General features: G+C 40.9%; 1 protein-coding gene across 4 annotated transcripts; it reads left to right on the top strand.

Moving 5' to 3' along the window:
* Positions 1 to 11,488: 11,488 nt before the first annotated feature.
* Positions 11,489 to 24,155, top strand: si:dkeyp-118a3.2 (neurofilament medium polypeptide). 4 transcript variants are annotated; one of them, XM_061715568.1, is made up of 6 exons: positions 11,489 to 11,698; positions 12,025 to 13,176; positions 14,716 to 15,009; positions 15,718 to 15,835; positions 19,322 to 19,423; positions 23,666 to 24,155. In XM_061715568.1, the coding sequence occupies exons 1-6, from the start codon at positions 11,638 to 11,640 to the stop codon at positions 23,829 to 23,831; spliced, it is 1,893 nt and encodes a 630-aa protein (XP_061571552.1). In that variant the 5' UTR covers positions 11,489 to 11,637; the 3' UTR covers positions 23,832 to 24,155. The 4 variants fall into 4 exon arrangements, 2 of the variants coding, with proteins under 2 accessions (XP_061571552.1, XP_061571636.1); XM_061715652.1 differs by having other exon boundaries at positions 23,671 to 23,804; XR_009770934.1 differs by lacking the exon at positions 15,718 to 15,835 and having other exon boundaries at positions 23,666 to 23,701.
* Positions 24,156 to 25,428: the final 1,273 nt, after the last annotated feature.

The following is a 25,428-nucleotide window of genomic DNA, read 5'->3' as shown; positions in this document are numbered from 1 at the left end:
TTCCTTACTTTTTTGTTTTGTTTATTCCTTTATTTTCTTTATATTTTTCTTTTCTCAAACAGTAGCCTACATGTTTAATTTGCTTGAGAAATACAATGTAAGGCCAAAATTTAACTGAATTCAGCCGTTTTTCAAACCGTATAGTACACGCTGTGCATACAACGTAGTCACCGTAAAAAAAAAAGCACAAACGAACAGAACTTGGTCAAAAACCTGCTCCAACCGGCCTCCACTACGGTGGTGCATGGAATTGTGGGATGGAGTATGTTAAGTAGACTTGTCAGTTGTTCATTATACATTTTTCCAGACGTAGCAAACTATCCAGGTACTTTTCACGAATTGAAGATTGTACAATTGTACTCATACTGCATACTATATATGACATTTTTGCAAAATTACTAGTACAAGGTGTCAAACTGAGTCATACAGAGGACCATAATTGATTATACCCCCTCGCATGGGAAGCATTTGAGCAGCTTGCAGAGCTGAGTCATCGTTTTAAGGGAAAACAGGGACATTGCGGCTTGTTCCAGTTTAATTTTGCCTTCATAATGCGACTACTTTGGAGTTTGGTCTGCGCCATTTGGATGCATATAGATGCTCTTTCCATGTCAAATGCGGTTTATTAAGGAGCACAACTTAAGTTTTCTGGACTCCAAAGTCAGGAAATCACTGTTTGATTTGGGTTCTATTAATGTTCAGTTTTTCAGCAAAAAACTACAGGAAACAGAACTAGAAACCTGGGGCCTCATGTACAAAGAGTGCGTGGATTTCAACGTGAATCCATGCGTGGAATTCTTGCGTACGCAAAAAAAAATTCAGATTCTCAAAACTGTGTGTACACCCAAATCCACGCACATTTCTTTTGAACATCACAATCAACATGGATTTGAGCGCACTTGCACACGCACAACACTCTGCCCTGTCTCCTCCCTCATGTAGATACATTTGAATATGATAATGAGGATAATTATCCATTAAAGACCACTCATGTTAACAAGGAACTTGCAAAAACAAGTAAAACAAATGAAAAAAACATTGGATGTGAGCTGGAGACACTCCTGTCAAAAGTTGAGGCCTGGAAAAAATAATTTATTTGAGGGCATTTCTTCCGATTTAAGCTGCATTGCATTATGGGGATTGTTGTTCTTTGTGTTGCGTTCCGTTAAGAGTTGTGGTTTTATTATGATCGTAAGGGTTTGTGAATGTTTGTGGGCAGCGTTAGTGCATCATTACACTCTGCTTTTCTTGTTTGTATTTTAAGAACCGACACCAGAACTTAAATTGGTGGGATGAAAAACGGCTCCTCGTTCAGCTTTACTGTCACGCGTATTATATACTAACGGATTAAGACCAATGTAAACATGTATTGAGTCCTACACATTGTGGATGTCCGTGATCACCTCTACAATGTGAAAAACATGAACTTATATTTAAAACATGAAGCATCACGATCTGATTCCTCTGCTGCAGAAATAAAGACAAGTTGTCCCAACGTGATTATCGAGGTGCAAACGTGAGAAATAAAGAGCAAAGTTGCTGTAACTCGGAGTCTTGCATCCGTAGCAGGAGAGACCGGTCCAGGTCCGGGACTCACTGGAGAAACACTTTCTGGAGTCTGACTCGATATCAGACTCTGAAAGTCGCCTAAACATTCAATAAAAACTTCACATCGTCACTTCGTCACATCAGTTCGTTCCGACAAACCTTTCCATGACATCTTAGTTTTATTTTAAAAGACAACTTTACATAACCGGTTTTTCGCTGCAGAATGTATTTTAATGTTTTTCTGTTCAGACACAGTTATGGGCTGTTTTAGGATCTGGCTTTTATCTCCAGTACTCGTCCCATACGGTCGTCATGGCGACTGAGAGATGCCCGACCTGTCAGCAGCTCCAGCTGGAAGGTTCATGTTGGTCCGAACCAGAGCAGCTGGTCCAGTTCAGGGCAGAGATCCAGAGGATCCTCTCTGTGACCTAAACCAACTGATGGGCCAGTCTTCATCCTGGACCAGCAGGTCGGTGGTGCCTGAAGACTCGCTCCTGATCCTGCCATCAGCAGTGTCCTCAGTCTAACGTGAACTTATTGTTGACGTCACGTTTCCTCATATTCTGCACTTCACTGCATCACCAGTGAGTGTCGCCAACGGACAAAACCTCAGAAAAGTGCGTACGCCAGACATGATTTGTGCGTGAAGGACCGCAACTTTCTATGTTCAAATCACTTTTCGAACACCCGACCATGAGCGTAGAAAGTTGCGTATGCAAGTTTTTTGTGCGCCGCACTCGTTTTGTGTGCGCTCGTACATGAGGCCCCCTGCGCTGTCATGGCTGGAATCCAGGTCATTGCTGGAGGCTACTGGTGCAGATATCAGATGGACAGGGAGGCTATGACCAGTGTTGGGGGTAACGCGTTACAAAAGTAACGCAATTACAGTAATGTATTACTATTTGCTGTAACGCAGTAATATAACGCATTACTAATAAATTTTCGGTAATATTTTACTCGTTACAATCTAAGTAACGCGCGTTACAACGCATTTTAACCCGTTTAGCTGTTGTTTTTTAAAGAATTCACCAACACCGCGTCCGCGAGACATCCCGACAACAGAAAAAAGCGTTGGGAACGCGGCGCGGCGGAACGTAGCGCCGCTGGACACTGTTTGTGTGGGGACTGTTTAGCCAGTGAGCAGAGCCGGCAGGGAAAAGTCAACAGTGCGGCGTGTCCGCGTGTAACTTAAATCTACCATGGTCTCAGCGTTAGAGCTCGGCCAAGTGAGGCTTTATTAATATATGGGCTTTATACATTTATTAAATATATATGAGCGCGGAGTCGGCGAGGAGCTGCGCGCGGCGAGGAGCCCGAGCTCACAGTCAGTCGCGCTGTGAGAGCGGATTTATGGTTCTGCGTTAAATCGACGCAGAGCTTTCGCCGTAGGGTACGCAGTAGGTCGCGTAACCCACGGCGTATGGCCTGCGTTGGTGTAACGCGGAACCATAAATCAGCCTTAAACCACACCTGCAGCCCATCAGGAGGAGAGGTTAAAACAGCTGCGAGTTGTTGATTGATGGTTCGTTTTGTTAACTCTGAGAGCTTTATTGGTTTGTTTGTTAGCTTGCTGGTGTTTTTTTTCTCTCTGGGAGTTATTTATGAAGAAGTTCTGAGTTCCGTGTGAGCAGTATTCGAGTTGAGGGGGGATGAGGGGTGATGTGATGGCACCCTCCCTGAAATTAAAACGGTCCAAATCACCCCCCCCTGAAATAAAAACGGTCCAAATCACCCCCCCCCCCCTGAAATAAAAACGGTCCAAATCATCCCCCCTGAAATAAAAACAGTCCAAATCATCCCCCCTGAAATAAAAACAGTCCAAATCATCCCCCCTGAAATAAAAACGGTCCAAATCATCCCCCCTGAAATAAAAACAGTCCAAATCATCCCCCCTGAAATAAAAACAGTCCAAATCATCCCCCCTGAAATAAAAACGGTCCAAATCATCCCTGAAATAAAAACGGTCCAAATCATCCCTGAAATAAAAACGGTCCAAATCATCCCTGAAATAAAAACGGTCCAAATCATCCCCCCTGTAAAACTGCCATCCCTCCTTTCCATCCCTTATGTCATTTCATCAATGAATGTGGTTTTACTGCTATTTCAACATTTAGAGTCATCCCCAGAAAAATAACTTATTTGACAATTTTCACCTGTTTCAAGTAAATTTTCACTTGAAATAAGTAGAAAAATCTGCCAGTGGGACAAGATTTATCTTTTTTTGCTATTTTGTTGAAAGTAACTCAAAAGTAATACACAAGTAGTGTAACGCATTACAATTCAGATATAGTAATATTGTAATGTAACTAATTACTTTCAAATGACAGTAACTAGTAATATATAATGTATTATATTTTGGATGTAACTTGCCCAACACTGGCTATGACTGACATAACTAAACATTCCAGTGCATCGTGGGATTTGTGATATTAGTTACGTGTGTTATGTAAGGGTAGGCTGCCTCTGATACTCATGAGCTACAACCAGGCAGGCCAGACAGTGTGAACTAGTAATATCATCTGCCTGTTTGTCTATATTTAGTCTTTTGTCAGCTCTCTTTCTTGCTTGTCTGTTGTTACTTTTGTTTTACTGTAGTTCCTTGTGTTTTGTTCTTTGTTGCTCTTCTGTTTTGGAGTTGGTTTGTTTTTTTAAGAATATCCTGCCTTGGCTGTTCAGGCCTTTTCATTCAGGTTTGTATAATAAAATGACTTTTTTCCTTACTCCAGCTCGCCTGCACTTGAGTTCAACATTTCCTCACATCTGATAGTGGTGATATGCAGCAGCACAAATGTCTGGAACCCTGGTCCTAGGGATCCGTAGTCCTGCATGTTTTAGATGTCTCTTTGCATCAACACACTCGACTCTCATGAAAGGTCGTCATCAGCTGATCATCCAGGTCTGCACAAGTCTGTTAATAACACAGTCCATTGTATCACGATGAAGCAGGGAAACATCTAAAACATGCAGGACTGTGGCTGTTTAGGACCAGGGTAGCCGACCCCAGCCCTAAACCATATAACTCATGAATATCACTTGGTTTGTCTCCGTCTCTGTGGTCACAGCAGTGCTGTCTTTGGATATACATCACCTTTAAGGAAAACCAAACTTATTATTGTTTTTGAGTGACTTGATGGAAATGAAATCATATCTATGAATTACAATCTCTATTTCTATGAATAACCACAAATGTGAAAAACTGAAACTAAAAGTCAGGACCTGATAATCAGGAAGAATGAAAAAAAAAAAAAACACAGGAAAACTGCAGAGGGGATCCCAGTGGTTGACTGTAGATGGCGCTCATTAGCAGACTGGGACGCGTGGCATTTTTATGCTCATTTAATCTTTCTGCCTTAAAGTGGGACAAGTTTGAGTGGGGCTGTAAATCTACAAACGTAGGCATGAAAACGTGGCTGTGTTGATGAAAACACCTGCTGGGCCGGGCCGGGGCGGGATGTTTGCTTCTCACCTCCACCACCTTCCTTTCATGGGAAGCACATCTGAAATTCCAATGTCTGCATGTGAAATACGGACAGCAACTCCTATGGCGTCACAGCACAAGGCACTGCTCCACACACACACACACACACACACACACACACACACACACACACACACACACACACACACACACACACACACACACACACACACACACACACACACACACGCGCGCATGTGAAACATTCCCGTGATAAGAAGCATGAAAGTCCCTTTACAACAACTTCTACTCATGCAGAAGAGTGTTTATGGCTCACTAACTCCATTCAGAAAAATAGATGTACTTCAGTTTCATACTAAAAGTCCTGATATAACTGGAATAAAGATGTCATCGTCTCTCATTACAATCAATCATGTACAGCGGAAAGAAAAAGTATGGGAACCCCTCAGAAATAACCAATTTTCTGCATTAATTTGCCAGAAAATGCAATCGTATCCTCTAAACCACAGTAATGAGCAAACACGCCGTGCTTGAGCTGATAACATTCGAGCAGTTATAATTTCTCTTGAACGTGCACTTTAAATGTTTCCAGTCCTGGAGGAGAAAGTAAAAGAAACCCTGTCAGTTGGTTGAACCTCTTATTTTCTCAGGAGGATTGTTACCATTCCTCTACAAAGCCTCTTCAGGATGTCTGTTTCTTAAAGGTTAAGGTCTGCACTCTTTCTCAGGAGCTCTAGAAGGAAAATAGTCTTTTTCTGAGGTGGATTTACATCCATGTTTATTGGTCATTGCCCTGCTGCGAAGCTTCACCTGAATATTTTGGTTCACTCGAGACTTCCCCTCCCCCTTGATGATAGCATACTGTCCAAACCTTTACGCTGCAAAGTAAGCCCAAGTCCTGATGCTCCCTCCACCATGCTTCACCATTGGGGTTATGTTTTGAAGATGCTAAGCTTAACTAGCATGACCTTGATAACCCTTAAACCTTAATAAATGATACGTTTTGGTGCCGGTTAGTCTTTCCTAGCAACTACAGTTGTCCTTCAGCAGTCTACGAAACATTTGTCCACTGGAGTTGGCAATTGAAAAAGTGCTTTTTAGCAAACTTCAGACATGTAGTAATGTCTTTTTTTTATGGAGTGCAAAAAGATTTGCATATGGTGGTGTCCCAGACACAGATGTTTGCCCGTTCCAGTGATGTCTTCAAGCTTTTAGCTGTTACGTGTGTGTTCCTCTCCATCTCAGTGAGGAGTCTGCATTATCCTCCCACAGTCATATGCCTCATTACTGTCTTGTCTCCATTTATATCCCGTCTGTCTCCCTGATGGACTGATGAATGCCAAAACACTTGGAGATGACTTTGTTTCCTCATGCAGATGAACTATTCGTGATCATGCGCCTTCAGGAATCCCCTTTTTGCGACTCCTGGATCACATCAGCACCACGTTGTGAACAGCAAACTGACAAGAATCTTTTATTTATTTATTTATTTTTTCAAGAATCTTTTATTAATGAAAACAGCTCTAAAGCACTCTTTTAAACTCATTTCATAAATTGGACTTAATTGCTGTAAAATCTTTTGACTCCAGTCAGTTTTAAATTAATCGTCTAAGGACTGTCTTTCTTTTTTTTCCCACCAGTACTGTCAATATTTAATGGGTTTGTTCCATAACAACATGGGAAATTATAATAAATTGTGTGTTTTTGAGCTTAAGAAAATACTGTAGGAGGGTCAGATCACATGTTATGTCAAGTCAATGCAGAGAATCTGGATTCTAATTGGTTCACTAATGAGGTCCTGTGTGGGAAATTCATTTCCTAATAATGCACATTGTTAGCTTGCAACAATAATTATCTATAAATATGTCTCTGTATTATAAAACTCTTTTTTTCAAGGCAGTACACATGCATGTGTGGGAAGCCCGTATACAGTATGGATCTTAAATAATCCCTCTCTGAAGCCCAGTCACGAGCCAAGTATGAAGCACTACTGCCTGGTAGCACAAAGCACAATGTGAAGCTCATGTGACTGTATTAACCTTTCAGACCTAATCTCCTGCAGTCACGACTGAGAGATCAGAAATTGAAAGTTAGAGAGAATTCAAAAGCGTTCAACAAGCTACAGCGAGAGAGAGAAAAAGCAATTCAGATGTGTGCTGTTGCCTCGCCGAAGCTCCGCGGTCTCGGGACCCGTGGAGGGTTTGTTTTGACACAGAGAACACAGACTCCATGTGCAGGAGTGGAATAAATTATCAAGTAAATCATACCCCGGCACAGTTTACTGTGCGGTACCACCTGTGGCTTCAAAATCTACAGGAAGACCACAAAAGAGCGCTGATGTCTTATTTTTTTTTGGCCAGCAGTGGCGGTGGGAAGGGTATCTTTTATACCCATAGATTGTTTCACAACTTATGAAGAATGAGCCCTCTGAGAAAGGGAAGTTGTGATCAGCTGATATTCAAAGCACAATGCTGTAAATATCACTCAGAAAGGCTCCTATTATTGGACGGATCACAGGGCAAAGCTGCTCTGCAACATTTACTTCGATCAACGACTTTGCTCATTTCAAGCTTGACAGCTTTTAGACGTAAACTCTTTCCCATAAAATCTGTAGCAAACAGCAAAAAAGCTTCTGTTCATGTCGCTACCCTTGACGGTTATAGCATGGCAACTACTTTTCCATGCAACCAAATTAAATCAGTTTCAAAGTAAACGAGGTAAAGCTAATCACATTTCAAATAAAAAGTTGACTTAGGCTGTCTGGTTATGACCAAGACAACATGTTTTTTGAATGTTTTGTCCATTTCTAAGCAGAATAGACCTACGTTTCCTAAATAATTAACTTGGCTGACACAACGTCACGTTCCCAATACTTGAAGGAATATTGGTTTTACATCCCCCTGACTTATAAATCGGTCCAGTGGGACATTAATCAATTATTTTCCGGGCAGCGCATTTTTGCAAACCAGTCAATTTGGCAACAGGTGGTACAAGCTTGAGAAACAGAGCGAGTCTTCATCTAATAGGGGATTTTTGAAATACTTGATACCAAAGGAGACTGGTAAACGTTTTGTTTGTTTCTTTGTTTCTTTATCATGTTTTAATTACAGCTCCTGTGGGAGCTATTCAGTTACGTCTTTTTGCTATATTATATTTTCAGTCTTTGTGTTTGTTTTGCATAATTATTCCAGTCAGTCTTATTGTTTCAGTCTATTTGAGTAGCAGCTATGCTTTTATTTTCAAAGGTGGTGGGCAATTTGGGCAGAGCTGATGTTACTTAATTGATTAAAGCACAGTCGGAAGTCAGTGGGCACCAGGGAAGGTGTGTATGGTTTTTAGCAGTTTCAGATTGCTTCAGTATCGAGCTTAGGATAGAATTAAGAGCCAACATTTCAACATCTTGCTGTATTGTTCTGGAAGAGGTTTATTAAATGCCACAAAACGTTGTTTCCTGGCTGTACAATCGCCTCATTTCATCCTGTGGTTCTTATCTGATCTGCGTTAGAAAAACACTTACCTGATGCCTGTCAGTGGCCGTTTGAATTAGTTGGAGACAAATAGGCACTACAGCTCCACTCCTAAAACCTTTGGGACATTATCTAAAAATGTAAAGAAAAATCTCAAATATCCACACTTCATTTACAATAGCAGATGGAAAAAAATATCAAATGTTTTAAAGGAAGAAATGCACCATCTTCATTAAAAAAAAAAACATTCTACGTAACATCCACTCGTCTTTTAAAAGCAGTGCAGGCACTTCTGGGAACAGACGAGGCCAGTGGCAGGAGTTTTTGGACCGTAATTCTGTCCTATTTTGGTCTGATGCAGGATTTTAGCTGCTCAGCAGACCTGAGTTTTCTTTGCCAAAGTTTTCTTTTTATGATTATGTCTTTTAATTGGTGGAAGATCTGGACTGCAGGGAGGCCGGTTTAATACCAGGACTTTTGTAATAATAGATGCGGTAGCATTCTCTTGCTGAAACGTCCAAGACCTTCCCTGAAGAGGACATTGTGTGGATGGGAGCATGTTGCCCGTATTTAGCTCTCAGCATTCATGTTTCCTTTCCAGATGTACAAATCTGCCGGTTCCACAGCCTTTTGAACAAGCGGTATGGTCCCTCTCTTCTTTAGGACCAGTCCCAATACACCCCCTACCCCTACTTTTCAGCCCTACCCCTAAATTTTGCACGTTCCCATGAGGGTAGTGGTGTCCCAATTCCTCTTTGCATCTAGGGGTAGTGGGCAAACGAGGGCTAGTGTGTATGAATCTACCCCTTCACAGCTAGGGATTTCAAATGCTGACTTTGCGACCGAGGGCCAGAAAAATTTCCCAGAATGCTTTACGTCATCATTTGCAGACTGAATCAAACACAAAAACATGGCGGACATTTCTAATTTTTAGTGAATGAAATCAATATTTTCAGTTAGTTTGCATAAAAATGCGTTTTGATTACATTTCTAGCGAGACATATATATTTTACTTCCATAATATTCACTCAGTGAATATACATAATCACTCGCTTGCCCATTGTTGCGAAGATCTTGCCAGAATAAAGGCTGATTTATGGTTCCGCGTTACACCGACGCAGAGCCTACGGCGTAGGTTACGCGGAGACGCGCATCGTACTACGCTGTAGGCTCTGCGTCGATTTAACGCCGAACCATAAATCAGCTCCCGACCCGGCGGCTCTTCTCATCCCTCAGCTCTCGGCTTTCTGATATGGTGTGACGTATGTGCATACGTAACTACGCAGTCGCTTACGTACCCGAACATAAACCACGCAGTGACGTAGCAAGTGGTGTCCTAATCCCTAGGGAAGATTACAAGGGCCCTACCGCTGTGGCTTCATTTTTAGAGCTAGTGGTAGTGAGTGAGGGCTAGTGGCAGAAAGTAGGGGGTGTATTGGGATTGGCCCTTAGTCTGGAGGACACAGTGTCTGTGGTTGACAAAAAGAATATCAAATTTTGATTTGTGTGAAACTCAGGACAGTTTTAAACTTTTTAAACTAAAGGGTTTCGGCCCAGAGAAGGTGATGGCATTCCTGCATTGTATTCACCTGTGGCTTCTCCCTTGTACAATAGAACTTTACCCTGCATTTGCAGTGCAAATGCAGGGCAATCTGCAAAGTAATCAGGGCCATCTGCAAATTTTGCAGATGGCACAGCTAACTGCGTTTTTAAACAGAGATTTATGGAGATGTTATACAATAATTTACATGACAGAATTTTTTCCTATTTTTCCTATTTTTAAGGCAGCGGATGCTTAGGGGCCTTATAGATCACAAGCATCAAATACTGATTTTCAGCCTCATGCCATGAACACAGATTTCTCTGCCTCTTTAGATGATATTGTGTACTGTAGATGATGACATATTCAGAGTCTTCATTGTGCAATCTCACACTGAAGAGCACATTAGAAAAACTCTGGCCTTTACTTTTGCATACTTTAGCTTTTTTCTCATTTGCATCTCTTTAATATGCTCTTTTTATAGCCAGTCATGTCACTCACCTGCTGCCAATTAATCCAATAAGATGTCAAATATTTTTTTCTTTTAGCACTCTCCAGCCTTTTGCTGCCTGCTTCAGTGAATTCAAAAGGAGCCAATACTTTACATAAGATGAGAAATTGTCTTACTTACTTTTTTCCATGTTCTATTGTGAATTAAATGTAGGTTTGGACTCAGGAATCAATTGCAGTCTGTTTTTGTTTACATTTTACACAATATCCCAACTTTTTAGGAATTCAAATTGTTGTCCTTTGACTACTTGATGTTGTGAATGACTGGCTTTGAACATAGATCTGAAGGCATTTTGGAGACATATTAGTACAAAAAACAGTCTACTTGGCTGTGGCGGCGATGCGTCAGTGACTCTGAACGAATATAAATATGCAGCAGTGCAAAGTTTTACCACAGCAGTTTTTATTGCCTCTAACCATGCACAGCGGCTATCACTATACATTTACAGTAGTAATAGATCTCATTAATGCAACACGTGCTTCACAGCTTCTTGAATTACTACACAAATCATGCAATCACAAATCTGAACAGGAACGCTCAATATTGATAAGATAAACACTAGTTGTGTTACGTAACATGAAGTACACAAATACAAACGAGCAAGTTCGTTCCTTCTGTGGGAAAAACATGAAGAAATGCGTCTTTATTGGATGCGTAGCAGCACTATTTTGAACTTTCAGTGCTACACCCAGATCTGTGTCGTGTCCCACCGGTGGCATCACTGTCGTCCCAACCTCACGCTCCACCTCTAATTACTCCAGCAGAGTTCAGTGTGAGTGTGTGACATGCCGACGATATTTCACAGCAGCCCTTGTAGGAGTTTCGAGAACTTTTAACACCGAAGTCTTACTTTGTGTGGAGACACTTGGTGGTAGAGAAACCTCCAGTTGACGGTACCCAACACATATATTTTTTTTTTCTTCCTTTCTTCGTCACCTGGTAGCATCACACTCCCTTGGACGGCCCAATTTACTGCCCACTCGGCCAGAGTCTGCATGTATGTAGTGTATGCTTTTTCTTGGTGTGAGCACTCGCACTCTAGCAGGACTTTTGGTACGAAGGGAAATTGTTTTGATTTGGATAGACTTGGATCGTTTTGGATTACAGCTTTTATACTTTATTTGGCAACACGATGCTTTGCATTTTGGAAAGGTTCATGGTGGTTTTGCTGATACAACACTGCACATCTCAAGGTAGGGGGACATCATATGGACATATACGGATAAAGTACGTCATAATATCTTTATTTTTATGGAAGGAAAACCATTGCTCATGTTCTACAAGTAACTTTGTAACCATTTCATAGCTGAATATGAGTGTGGTTGACAAAGGTTGATTGCATGGAATATTCAGTCATTGGTAAGGACTTGTTTTTCTCTAAATGTCTGCCATATAAGGCTGTCATGTCATAAGAATCCTTAACTGTTCTCAATAATCCTCTCTTGGTCATCATCAAGATGACTGAACACATAGATCAGAAATCACACTATGTTACAGGTGTTTCACATTATCTCCTTAGATGTACCTTCCCCAAGCCAGTCCTCCACAGAGGCCACCTACCAAGGTAACCATACGCTATCCCAACAACCAGAGCGGCCCGCTGCGGAAACGGTGCCACTGCTGTCCCCCCCGACCTTGAAGGACGTGCAGCAGGCTGTGCAGGAAGCCTCAGAGCAGGTTGAGGGCCGTGGGGCAGAAGAAGTGTTGAAAGAACTGCTGGAGAGGGTGATAGAGGCTGCTCTGGGCCAGGCAGAAGGAAGGAGTGAAGCAGAAGATGCAGAGGACACAATGGGGACGCAAACAAGAAAAAACGAAGCTGAAACAGGGGCTGAAATGTTGGAGCAGCCGGTGACGGATAGAAATATGAGTCTCAGGGAAGAAGAAAATGGTTTTGCAGAGATGGAAGGGGTGGATGCTGCTGAAGCTGTGACTGGGGAGAGTAAAGGAGTTATTGAGGTCAGCATGAAGTCTATAGAAGATGTGGAGACTGAAGTCAGCGAAGCAGGGGGTTTGGAGGTAATTAATGATTCATTAGGGATGAAATTAAGTCAGGGCGATATGGAAGAAACTTTGGAAGAAACAGAAGACACAGTAGAGGCAGGGGAAGAGGACAACATAAAGAAAGTTGTATTGTCAGTAGAAAAGAATGAAACTACAAAAGAAATAGCAGATGAAGAGGAAATTCCAGCTACTGTAGAGGTAACAGTGAGAGGACAGCCAGAGCAGGGAACCGTTGAAGCGTCTGAATCTAGCTTGGGTGTGGCTGATGACAATCACATAGGAAATGAATGGAAAAAGGACGACGCTCAGCAAGAAAGAACTTACACTGAAGGAATAGAAAGTGAGACAACAGAACTACCATCTGATAAATACGAAATAAAAACAAAATCTGTTTTACAAGAACGATCCAAGGCTGAGGAAGAGGCGAAGATAGGGGAGGATGCTCACGAACCTGAAAAAGGAGTTGAATATGGCTATTTAGAGAAAGCAGGAACTGAGGAAGGGGTTGAGGCAGAAGGTACAGATTTAGGGGGAGCAACAGGAGATGAAAGATATGGAGATGATGTAATTAAGGAGCAATCAGCGACACTGGTGGAAAAGAAAAAAAAAGCCGGAGAGGAAAAACAAACTGCTGTGGAGGATCCACATGACACCGACAAAGAGGATGGAGGTGAGATCTGTGTAATTCTGATACATGGAGGTCAGACAAGTGTTGCTAATGTATAATTACTCCTAAATAAGCAAATGCTTACACAAAACTGACCCTGTCAACGAGAGTTAAAGTTTGAACCTAAAACAGCCCCAACAATTCTAAATATCCGGTGCACAATGCTTCTGATCTTCGTTCCAATTCTTAATTCAAGATTACAAACCCTTTAAACCACTTAGTACCAGCCACGTGCAAATGAAAATGTTTGATAATGGCCATTTTAATTTTGACAACAATGACCTTTGCATGGGTAGTTTAGTGTTAAATAGGGGTGTAACAATATATCGTGCCACGAAATTTCACGATACAAAAACGCCACGAAACGTGTCGTGGAGGTGACAAGGTGTAGCGCGATATTGGGTTATTAATATTAATCCATTGTGTTGACTAGTAACGCGCAGCTGGCCGCGTGTGGCGACCGCGCCGCGTCCCGCGGACCAAAATCCTACTACGCTAGGATTTTAGAACATCAACACAGCAACTAGTGCCGTACGGTGGCGTATCACTCCGCCCAATCTAAGACCATACTAATCACTACAGATAAACTGACTAGTGTAATTATAGTACCTGATTTACATCAGAATATAAAGAATATATTTATAAAATAATGAACCCTGAATTACCAAAATAACCTTCTTAACAAAAATAAATCTCCTCTTACACTTATAAGATGAGCATGAATCAATCTTTTTTATGATGTAAAATTGTATGTAATTATTTACTTTTATTTATTTATTTAATTTTAGTTGTTACATTTCTGGAAAAGAAAAAAGTCAAATCATACATGAGAGAAACTATTCAGTTTGTGGCAAAATATTTGTACTTGTATGAAACTGAAGATGCATAATGCAAACCTGACATTTACTTTTAGTTCAGTTTGTGGAAAATGGTTGGCCTGGCTTTCTCTTTAAAACTTAAACAGTTATAAAGCATTACAAACTGTAACAATAGGGCAAATGCCCTATTGTTACTATTTTGTGTCTTTCAAATAAAATACAATTTTTTCCAGTCATATGTTCCTCATGCAAGGTTGTTAAAAAAATACTGCTATAATATCGTATCGTTATCGTGACCTCAATATCGTGTATCGTACCGTATCGTGAGATTAGTGTATCGTTACACCCCTAGTGTTAAACATCAGAGAACCTCAGATTACCTCTCCGTAATAGCCAGGTAACACAACAACCTTTTATTTATTCATATGATTCTCTTGAGGCTCATTTTACCAGTTTTTTAAATTGAAATGAAGGGCTATACTGACAAAAAAAGGCCCAAAGTCCCATACCAAAAATATTAAAACCAATATTTTCATGGATAAGGAAGCCTAACAATGTAACCAAGAGATGAGAAACAAATTGGATGGTGGATAATTGCTTTTAGTGTATTTTAAAGATAATTTAAAACACGGGTCAAAACCGACCCGTTAACATCGGAGATGGTAACAGAAAGCTAACACCAGACAAAGGTTAATCTGTGTCATATACCCAACCTTTCCTCTAGGGATCCTGGTGGTCTCGGGCCTACAGCCTGTGGACGGTGCTGAAGCCTCCACAGAAGAGAGCCCTGAAAGCCAGCCCCCAACCACAAGCCCAAGCCCGTCCCTTGATGAGCAGGAGACAGGAGAAAACACCGTTGGCATTGTGAGACATATGCCAGACCTTTTGCCTCATGACCCCGGCCTGGTCCAACCCACACAGGATCATTGTGAGCGTCTTGTTCTGGCTGAACACCCTCAGGCAGAAGAGGAGCCAGGAGAAGCCAATGAGCTGATGGACGACATAACCGGAACCCGAGGTGAATGTGTTGACAACTCAAGCACATGTTCTTCGTCCATAAACTGTCCTTGACCCACATCTGAGGTTAGTAATTGATTGAGATAGATGAAACAGCAAGCTCTCAATGGCGATGCTCAACGTGGAGTAGGTGATGCTGGAGAAATTAGCAATGAGATGAATATTGAACTTATACAAGCACAATAAAATCCCTGCCTTTAGGGGCTCCCGTGGCAGATGACGCAGAGCTCATTCAAGCCATTTTTAACTGTACAAAGCATAATACAATATACACATTGTTCACGCTTAAGAAGTAGCAAAAAACTCAGCTTTAAGACATTAAACACAATTTTAACCTCAGTCAACACAATTTCAACACCAAGTGGCCAAATGAATGCATCATGTAAAGTTGGGAATGCAACATATCCTGGAAAACAGGAACTTATTTATTATCAGAATGTAAATATGGTTTTAACCAGTAAGATATCAAAGGATTCTTGAAAAGATCACGGCCACCACCTTTAAATGATAACGGTATAAGTCATATCAAAAGGTTATAGCAGCCACCACCGGGTTACAGTCCTACGTCCTCCTGGAAAACTGATGCTCAGAATTGTTCTGAAATCTTTTGGTGCTTGTGCAGAACCAGTGTCATATATTTGATTAATTGTCTTCCTTGTTTCCTGCTCTCCTTTTTTTTATTATCCTCTCTCTGGATATATCTTTGTAGAGATAAATGAGCGAAATATTGAGCCATGGAAGATTGGGGCCATTTTAGCTGCTGTCTTCCTCGTTTTGGAGACTGTTGTTATCATTGTCTATATCCTCAAATTTCGAAAGAAAAAAAGGTAAGCACACAAAATTTTTTTATTAAACAAATGTATTTATTATATATATATATATATATATATATATATATATATATATATATATATATATATATATATATATATATAAAAACGAAAACAAAAAATTGTAAAAATATTTTCACAAACTACTGGATGTGAAGCTTGGTCTCAAGTGTTGTGTTTGTTGCCTAGCAACAACTGCACTGACGATGCCACATGCAGCATCAGCAGGTAATGCAGGTAAACTCTCTCTGTGGACAGACTGGACAGGAACATCCAGCAGGAGCACCTAAACAGCTGGGATGCAGAGGAGCTCCTTCACACTTTCATGTCCATGATCCGAATTTGAAATCCTATGGCCACGCCAAGACCCCGCCATGACACGCCCCTCTCTGCCTCTTATTGGTCTGACACAATGCGTCATCTCTGCCACTGCAGCTCATGATCGTCACAATCCTGCAAGCCTAATTACTGTCTCCAACCATCCAGGTTTTAAAAAATTACCATCAACTTTGCAAATTGGAGTGGGTTTTTAACTAAATATGTCTCACTGTCTGTCCCCAAAATGTCTAGCTTTCCTGTATTTACACGATACACATTTTTAAGTTTTAGACATTTAGATAAGAACTTAAACAAGCTAATTGATGTATTGCATACTGAATAATAATGGTGAGCAATGTATAAGTGTTAGTGTGTGTACACATGGGCTTCAGAATCATTAACACAAACAATTTCAAAGCCTACTCCCAGACTTTGTAACGCCTAATTCTTACGTGACTGCTGAGCAGCACACGACAATTTTTCTCGTTCTACTTCAAAACCCCTTAAAAGTGTTAACGTGTCCCGTTGTAAACACTTATGTTGCTCAGATGACATATCAAAGATAAAAAAAACACAAAACAAAACACTTCATACCACCGCTAATGACGCAAATAGCCAGCCAATCAATAACAGAGTAGGGCGGGTCTTGGCATGGCCATAGTAGGAGTTGTAAAGTTGCACCCAGGATTACGCCATCTGTTGCCAACAAGTACTGCAAGCAATCCTGCTCCACTGCTACTGGTATTTTAAAAGTCCCTTGTCTACATGCGTTGCTCAAACTCCAGAGGCGTGCTGGAATTTGCTCCTACAGCAGGTTCCTGCTGTTTCCTGGTCAGAACCTTTTTATTCCCCTGGGATCTCACATTCCAGCAGAAATACATGAAGCAGAACAGCATCCAAACCAGCATGGAAAAAAAATCATAATTATAAACCATAGAAAAAGCTCTATAGAAATTCCTAAAAAATATACAAAACCATGTTTTGACCAAAGTTTTAAGAAAGGGGCCGCCACTTGAGTAGCGCCGTTCTAGAATAAGTTATGCAGGCACTATTTGTATAATTAATATGAAAGCACTTTATATTAAGCTTTCATAAATTTCCTACAATTCAGTGCAATAGCTATTCTTGAACTTTACTTAGCCTATGTTAAAAATAAATAAATCGATCTATGTATTCTATGTATTCTTCTATATTTTTTCAGCATTAACTTTACACAACATATGATCAGATCCTCATCTACGTCTCCATAACAGGCAACTGTAATGTGCTTAGACTGATAACACACAGATAATTATAATTTTTTTGTGTCCTAATGAAACACTTCCATTTGTCATGGATGCAGTGGATAGGACCCAGATGCAGGAGTTCCAAATAAACAAAAAAACAGTGATTTATTAAGTTAAATAAAAACCAAAAGTGCTGCCGAGTAGTATTGCAAAAAACCAGAACATGAACATTTCAAAATCCAAAAACCAGACATGAAACATGGAGGAAGAAAACAGCACCAACCAGCAGGGAGAAAAGCAAAGCAAAGGCAAGATATATACAGAAGGCTTGACGAGACACAGGTGCAGACGATCAGGGCAGATGGGAACGAGGGAAGTGAAGACAGAATTGAAACACATGGGAGACATGTGGTTTCAAAATAAAACAGGAACTAAACACCAAAACTGTGACACCATTAAATGTTCACAGTGCTGGGGTAAAAAGTAGGTGAAGCCCTCAATTTAATAACTGGTCAAAGGTCCTTTGTACTTGGCTGCTCTGGATCAGACCTGGACAACTTTCTCCGGGGTCGGGAGACCTTTTGCACAAAAGTGGCCATACAGTATGTAATGTAATAGCCTGCTGTAACGTCTGACTGGGCCACTTCAATAGACACCCTAAGATATATTAACTTTGATGAAGGTCGTTTTTATGCTGTATTACCCAACTCTTACTAAGGTCAGCTGGCAGACAGCTATACTGAAATCATGTTGTATATTTGAGAATTATTTTCCCCCTCGATGACAGTGAGTAGTTCAGGCCCTGAGGCAGGAAAGCAAGCCGAAACTGCGATGCTCCCTCAACCACTCCTTATTACTGGAGATTGTTATTCTTTTCCTTTTTTAATGCTAATAAGCTGTCGCCCTTTTTATGCTGCACAAACAGCTGAGTTGTCTTCCTGCAAAAGTTAACTGTTGTTTCACCAGCCATCAAAACATTTCCCAGTATTGTTATTTATTGTCAACTCTTCGGAGATCTCCTTTTTTGTAGGGATCGGTTCACATTAATAAATGAAAATTTTAAATGTCTCTCAAACTGTCAGTGAAAGCAGCACAAAAACAATTACTGCAATTAGTCTTTGTTGGTGTAATTAGCTCATAGTTTCACTTTTTTAACCTTCGGCATCACCATTGTTTATTGAGTGTGTTCAATAAAGATACAAGAAATAACAACTGCGTCGTTAGATTGAGGACATTTGCCTATTATTGTGACTTAAATGAAGATCAGATCGCACTCAAATGTCAAATTATTGGATAAATCGGTAAATTCCAAAGAGTTCACATACTTTTTCTTGCCACCATAACTTTAAGTGGCAGTGTGGCTCTCAAGAAGAGACATATTATCCAATGTGCCAGAAAGAGACATGTAACTATTGATTATCTCAAAACTAAATACCGAACTTCACATTTCAGAATGACTGACTGTAAACTACTAATATTTCTATCATTATCGTATTCGGGAAAGTTTCGACTACAACATAAAGACATATTTCTTTTTTTTTTGTAAATTACTTTTTTTTTGTTAATTAGAATGCAAATAATACCATTTCCTCATCATCAGCCACACCTAAATGCTTCTCTTCTTGGAGCTGAATGAATCCAACTGACTCTTGGTAGTAAAAGCTTTTTCTGGTATTAGAAAAGCTGCAGTCAACCTTTCACCACTGACTCATGATGAAACGGGGAGAATGTGCCCCTTACTGGCTCCAGCCTAGGATCTTCCTTTGTTCCCAGCAGGAGAATGTCCAGCGTGTGTTCAATAGCATGTTTCACTTTCCTTCATCATTTCTCCAAATGGCTCCCTGCAACATATAGTTAGTTTGTGGCGAGGCAACGGTAAGGAATGACAGTAATAAGTGTGACAAAGGGACATTGTCCGTGTGTTTTCGTGTGTGTGCAGCACCCCGGCCCTGACGCGAACATGTGAGGAGGGGTGTGTTGGACCAGAAGCAGCTACAGGAGGTAGCAACAAGCTGCCCGCCGGCAACGGAGACAGTCGACAGTACGTTCACACGTAAAAATATCTGTGCCGGTGATAAATATGTGAAAAGTGCATAAAAACAGGTGATGTACAGTACAAGCGTTAAACAAGACAACAGAAAGGGTTTCTCAGAATGGCTTCAATAAAATAAGTCCAGAGCGGCCATGTAAAATTTCAAGGATATTTCCTCCTTTGGTGCTTTAAGTATCATCTGACAAGTATGGTATTTCCCACATGGGACACATCAGATAGGACCAGTGGATGCGGAAACAGTCCAAGAAGCGCGTGAAATTGGATATTTTAAGATGGCCTGTATGTGGAAATGAAGCCACATATGTGAACTCATGTAATAAGTCCAGTCATCCCTATTGGAACTTCTGTGGCATCTAACTTAGTTGTTAAAGTCTTTCATGAGGTGTTTGTTGAAGCGTTTGCCATGGGTATGCTGAAAAATGTATACTCGTCAGGTGGGATTTCAGAAACAACAAGTATGTTGTTCAAACATCAATTCCAGCAAGCTTTCAGTTGTCTGACTACGTCGTGGCTATGCTTCTTTTTCTCATGTTTTGTGATGATATCCCTTCGGAAGCATAGCCATAGGAAGTTTATTTCCCCATTAACAACAGTTTAACTGGTGGTAACAAGGAAATAATCATGTAAATTTGGCATGTGCATTTGTCAACTAAATGTGTAAATGTGAGACGTCTTTGAAAATGTCATAAGTGATGTAAACACATGGGGAAAGGCTGTTCTGCTTTAAAATATACATTTCACTTGCGTTCTCTGAAAATAGCACTTTTTTTGTCTCATGTGGCTTTACTATTTTTAGTCCAAAAAAAATACTGCACATGTTTCTCCAGCTGTTTATCAGTGTAAATGCAGATACTGGATATGTGTCACTTTTAAAAGTTGATGTAACCGAAGGCAGGATGCAGTTGGACCTGGCCATGGGGATCTGCATCAGCCTGGGATCATTTATGGAATTTTCTATCTATTATAAAAGCACCAATTAATTTGAGGAACATAAAATCACAATATCTTTGTCAACATTATTCACAAATCACTTCCAGTTTTCTTTTTTTTGTTTTGTTTTTGAGTTTCTGTCTGCACTCTCTCAGCCTACTTCCGGAGGTGGTATTTCTGCTCCTGCAGTATTCGTCTCTATGTCACTTACAAGAGCACGGTGAAGCTGTCCCAGTATCATGCACTGAGCTGCAAACCTCTGGTTCATATAAACTACCAGCTGCGTGCATCTCAGCTGATTACCTTCGGGCTGTTCTGTAGCCGGCGTGCTTGGCATTCTTCTCACTGCATCACATGAAAGAGTGAGATTGTGACCTAAAAGCATTACTCCATAATACCATGATTTTTCCTAATCCGGCTAGCAAAGTTGGATGGGTTGCAAGGCCAAAGGTGCGTTGTGCATGGGAAGTGAAAGTACGTGGTAGTTCAGGCGAGATAGAATATGTGTAATAGATGCATCTCAAACAGAAGAACTGTACTGTAGGTCTATCACCTTTGCAAGAAAACATATGCAAAACAAGAAAGTGTGCAGGTGATAAAAAACCAACACTAAATTATTCAACAGTCAACAGAGTCCTCTTGTTAAGAGACTTAATAGGAACAATTAAAATCCAGAAGTCAGTTCTCAGCCACCAAATAACTAGCGTGACAAGTCAGAATACAAGTCTAACGGTCTCAAGAGAGCCGTTTCTTTCTGTAAACAATCAATAAAATAAAAAAGCACCTTCGATCAAAGACATGACAATCATGCAACAAAATCCATAGTGTTCAGACCAAGGGGCAACGTGGAGTTTTCGGATTTGAAGTCAATGCAGAAGGAACTGGTTGGTTCTGAACGCGAGTGAGTCTCATGCAGCTTCACGTCAATATATCCAACTTTGCAGAAAAATAAACACAATTACAGCCTGGTCGAGAAAAACAGTTTCTGTCTCCATACTGTGGTCACATCTATGACAACCAGACGAGGGGGGGAATTTTTATGCACCACATCAGGTCAAATTATATAAAGCAACAAATATATGCATAATTTAGGAGGGGACCTTTTAATCGACAGCTAGCTATGTAGCGATCAGCGCTGTGTTGACCTAAAGAGTATAGTCATTTTAAGATTGTTTTAAATGATTTTAAGAGATTGTAGTAACTGACGGACACGTCTGGCTGGGAGTTAGTCTGGAAGGGTCGAAGGTCAAGGTAGGTAACAGCTACCTTTGCCGTCTGGTGGTAATTGGCTGTTCACCTTAGCAGCAGCTGGAACATCTGGCTTCTGCAGTCGTGTCACCCTCCAGGTTGGCCGGATGCCCCATTTGCACGTAGCGAAAACGGTGGTGTTTTCATGCGTTTTGGCCGTTCGTTTACACGAAAACAAAGCTCAAAGTCACCAAAAACGATCATTTCTGAAAACTCTGGCCAAAGTGGAGATTTGCAAAAACTCTGTCTTCACATTGCTTGTAAACAGAGAGAAACGGACATTTAGGCTTCAGAATGTCACATTAAAGCCACTTTTGCACTAGTATCGGCTGAGCCCGGCTCTGCTCGGCGCGGCACGGCACGGTTCCACACGTGTGTTTTCGCACTGCCAGGGGAGAAGTGGGCGGGTTGGGGTGAAGCTGCTGTGACGTACTCGATTGCGCAACCGCTTTGTTCGTGTCGGCGCTGATGAGAAATCAGCTGGAGCCGCGAGCGGCTGAGAGTAAAACAGCCCGTCTACATCCCTTTTTAAATTTTTTCTCGACAGCCACCAGGTTTATGAACATCTGCACCTCAGAGTTGGATCACCAAACAGACGTTTTGCGCTTTATAATAAAATCGCAGCGAGCCGCGAGTCGCCTCGCGCTGACTCCCGCTTCCTGATTCAAACGTCTGCCGGCCCCGCCCCCCGACCAATCAGAGGCGTGGAGGTGGTGACGTCAGAAATAGTCCCTGCTCAGCCCGCTTTCAGAACCTCACTGAAATGGTTACAGAAAAAAAGTATCGACTTGGAGCGGCTCTACCCGTCTCAGCCCTAGTGCGAAAGCGCAAAACGGGTAGAACCGAGCTAAGGTGATACTAATGCAAAAGCGCCATATGCGACAGAAACGTCACCAGCGTCATGTGTTTGACCTGTGTTTACAATTTGTTTGGCCACTGTAGTTACTCCTGTCATTTGTTGATGTTTTTTTCCAGGATTCCGATTGGCTAGCATGACTTTATGCTTCTCGTTACACTGCCGCCTGTAGGTTTGGCTGCTCATAGCACCAATTAACAGCTAGAGATTCTGAAAACGATCATATGTAAATGATGGTATTTTTCAAATGTAGAGGGGGAAATATCTGTTTAAACATGGCCTGATTCTTTTTAGACCAACTAACTAAAGTGATGACAGCTAGCCATTACCCTTAACCAGTTTTTATTTGCCACTGCTCATCAAAGCAGTTTTTAATTTTGTGCGTTTATCTGTCCTTTTCTATTTTGGTTTTTACTGTTAATATTAGTTGCTTTAAATCTATTTTAAATGTAATCTTAATGTCTGTTTTCCATCTTGATGTATGTCTCATGTAAAACACTTTGAATTTTCTTGTAGATGAAATGTGCTATAAAAAATAAACTTGCCTTGCTTAACTTTTCCTGGACCTCCACGGGACCTGGACTCTGAAAAGGCCCGCAGGACCGAGGCCTTTGCTGATACTCAATCAGAGCTCCCCCAGTCCCCTTGTCAGCTACAGCAATTCTCATTTCAGATGTCCTTTCAGCAGTGACATGAAAAATGAAGATGGAGAGGCAGATTTGATCACAATGTGTTTAAAGCTAACTAAAATCAGCTGCCATTGGTCCATTATGTCAAGGGATCTGTTTATATCCAGGTGTCTTTAGTGTCATTACCTGTAGTATCTCATTCCTGCACAGTTTGTTAGCTAATTCATGTGGCGTGGGAGTCATTTAATAAACAAACTTCAAGTGAGAGTCTTAGCATTTCCTCACAGCTGGATATTCAGCAGCAGTTTGACAGCCATTACAAACAGGAAGAAATAAATGTGCACTTTTACTGTCGACTCAAAGTGCCCCACTACGAGGTGCTCATTAAACAAAGGAGATCCTATCATCATTTATGTTTACTAGACCTCAGTGATATGAGAACTGTATTGCACTCATTGCATTGTTTCTGCCATGTTGCTTTCAAACTGCCATGTTGTTCCTTTTAATACATCTGTTAAAACGGTTGAATTGCTGCCAGCTTACAGTAACTACTGCTATTTCTGCTAGGATAGCTGCAAGTGACCCACCTGAAGGGGCCCCAGTCTCGATCACAAAAGGAGAGCAGCAGGATGATAAGTGTGCGATAGCAGACCCCCCGCCCAGTACCACAGGGGAGCTGGTTAATACTGGACCAGGACCAGACTCCCCACAGAGCTGCAGGACTTCCGTATAAAAGTCTCAATTCTTTGACCTTTTCCGCACCTGCTTTTAACATACATGAGTGATCCGATCACAAGTGGACAGCCTTGATCACAGCTGTAAAGGCATGTGAGGATGCATTCAGAATCAATCACTGAAACCACTTATGGAGGTTGTCTGAGCAACATGTTGCAACATATTTTCAGTCTTTTGTCTAGTGGAGGGATGGCGGAGCCATAACAACCAACAAAAACAAAACCCCACAACATCATGGAACTGTCTTTGTTGTTTTGAGTTGTCTCCTTTCGTCCTTTTCTTTTTTTAATTTCTAAAATGTTGCATTTCTATTTTGATCCTCTGAAGCCTTTTGTCTTTAGCTTAATGGCTTTGAATATTTTCTCATTGCCATTGTTGATTCAACTATTAAAAAAGGCTACACAAAAATCCAACACACTGGATGGATGTTCTTGTTTTTCCCTGGCAGCTAGTTATGGTTTAATGCATCGTAGTCTCTCCCAAGCAAATTAAACAACACATTTTGGTCTGTGCATACAGAAACCAAAACAGACAGACAGTAATTATTAGTGTATACATGCTACATTAATGTTTAGTGTATGCGATTGAATGGCCTCATTCAGACCCGTCATTAAGATGTGGTTCATAAAAAATAAATAAATAAATAAATCAGTCAATGAGCGTGAGTTCACATCTGGCATTAAAATGTGTACTCAAAGGCGTTCTTGAGTGACTGGCTCGGACCTTCCTGCTCTATTTGAAGTAAAAGAAACACATAGACATAATTTCCACTTGCAGACACCAAATGCATCGTTACTTTTTGCCGAACCCAGCAGCTGGAATTAACAAGACATAACTCGAAGTATGCTCCCAATGTATGTATACAATCCAAGGAAAGATCCATCAAAAACACAAATAAGTTGTGACCTTTGCTGTGGTTATATGCATGCAAAATCAAGTCCCTGCCCAAAATGATGAAGTTAGTTAATTGGGCAGTCCATGAATCCAGCCAAGGATACAATACGGACACAAATTTCCCTGTCCATCTGCAAATGCATCCTGAACCACTGGATCTGCTTCTATCTTGGTATGTGTTCAGGTCTTTCATTAGCGTTGACCACTTGTGATTGGATTTCCTACAACACATTTTAATGCCAGGTCTGAACAGGTTCTATGTCTGCATGCATGTTCATTCAAATTAAACAAAAGTGTACAGTTGTATGCTCAGCCTTTAGAAATGAGTGGCTGTGTGAAAAAAAGCATAGATTTTACTTGTACTTTTGCGCCTGTTCCCACATAAAACTTTAAAACATAAAACTATGCATTTAGTGTTTTTTGTCTTTGAAGTCTTCAGATTACAAAGGAATTGCTGATGGTTGTCATATTGATCATATTAGTGATACAGTTCCAAACAATGTGAAGAAAGCAGCAAGTATGAACAAATTTCAATATTTGACCAGTAATTCAGTGCATTTTCTTCTCACAGTGTTCTTATTACCAAAACGTAGATGCTCTTGACTGTTGATTAAATGTCTCAAATCATATTCCATTACTGGAAAAAAGTTAGGAAAACTCATTATATTATTTGGACATACATATCTCTGACGTTTCTATCC

The sequence above is a fragment of the Cololabis saira genome, chromosome 1, assembly GCF_033807715.1.
Source record: "Cololabis saira isolate AMF1-May2022 chromosome 1, fColSai1.1, whole genome shotgun sequence".
Taxonomy (NCBI): domain Eukaryota; kingdom Metazoa; phylum Chordata; class Actinopteri; order Beloniformes; family Belonidae; genus Cololabis; species Cololabis saira.
The sequence above is the reverse complement of the archived record's forward strand: the minus strand, read 5'-3'. Positions and strand labels throughout refer to the sequence as shown.

Coding starts and splice junctions, on each gene's coding strand:
- si:dkeyp-118a3.2 (XM_061715568.1), top strand. CDS start 11,638: ATGCTTTGCATTTTGGAAAGGTTCATGGTGGTTTTGCTGATACAACAC. Junction 13,177..14,715: donor CACCGACAAAGAGGATGGAG/GTGAGATCTGTG, acceptor CCTTTCCTCTAG/GGATCCTGGTGGTCTCGGGC. Junction 15,010..15,717: donor CGACATAACCGGAACCCGAG/GTGAATGTGTTG, acceptor ATATCTTTGTAG/AGATAAATGAGCGAAATATT.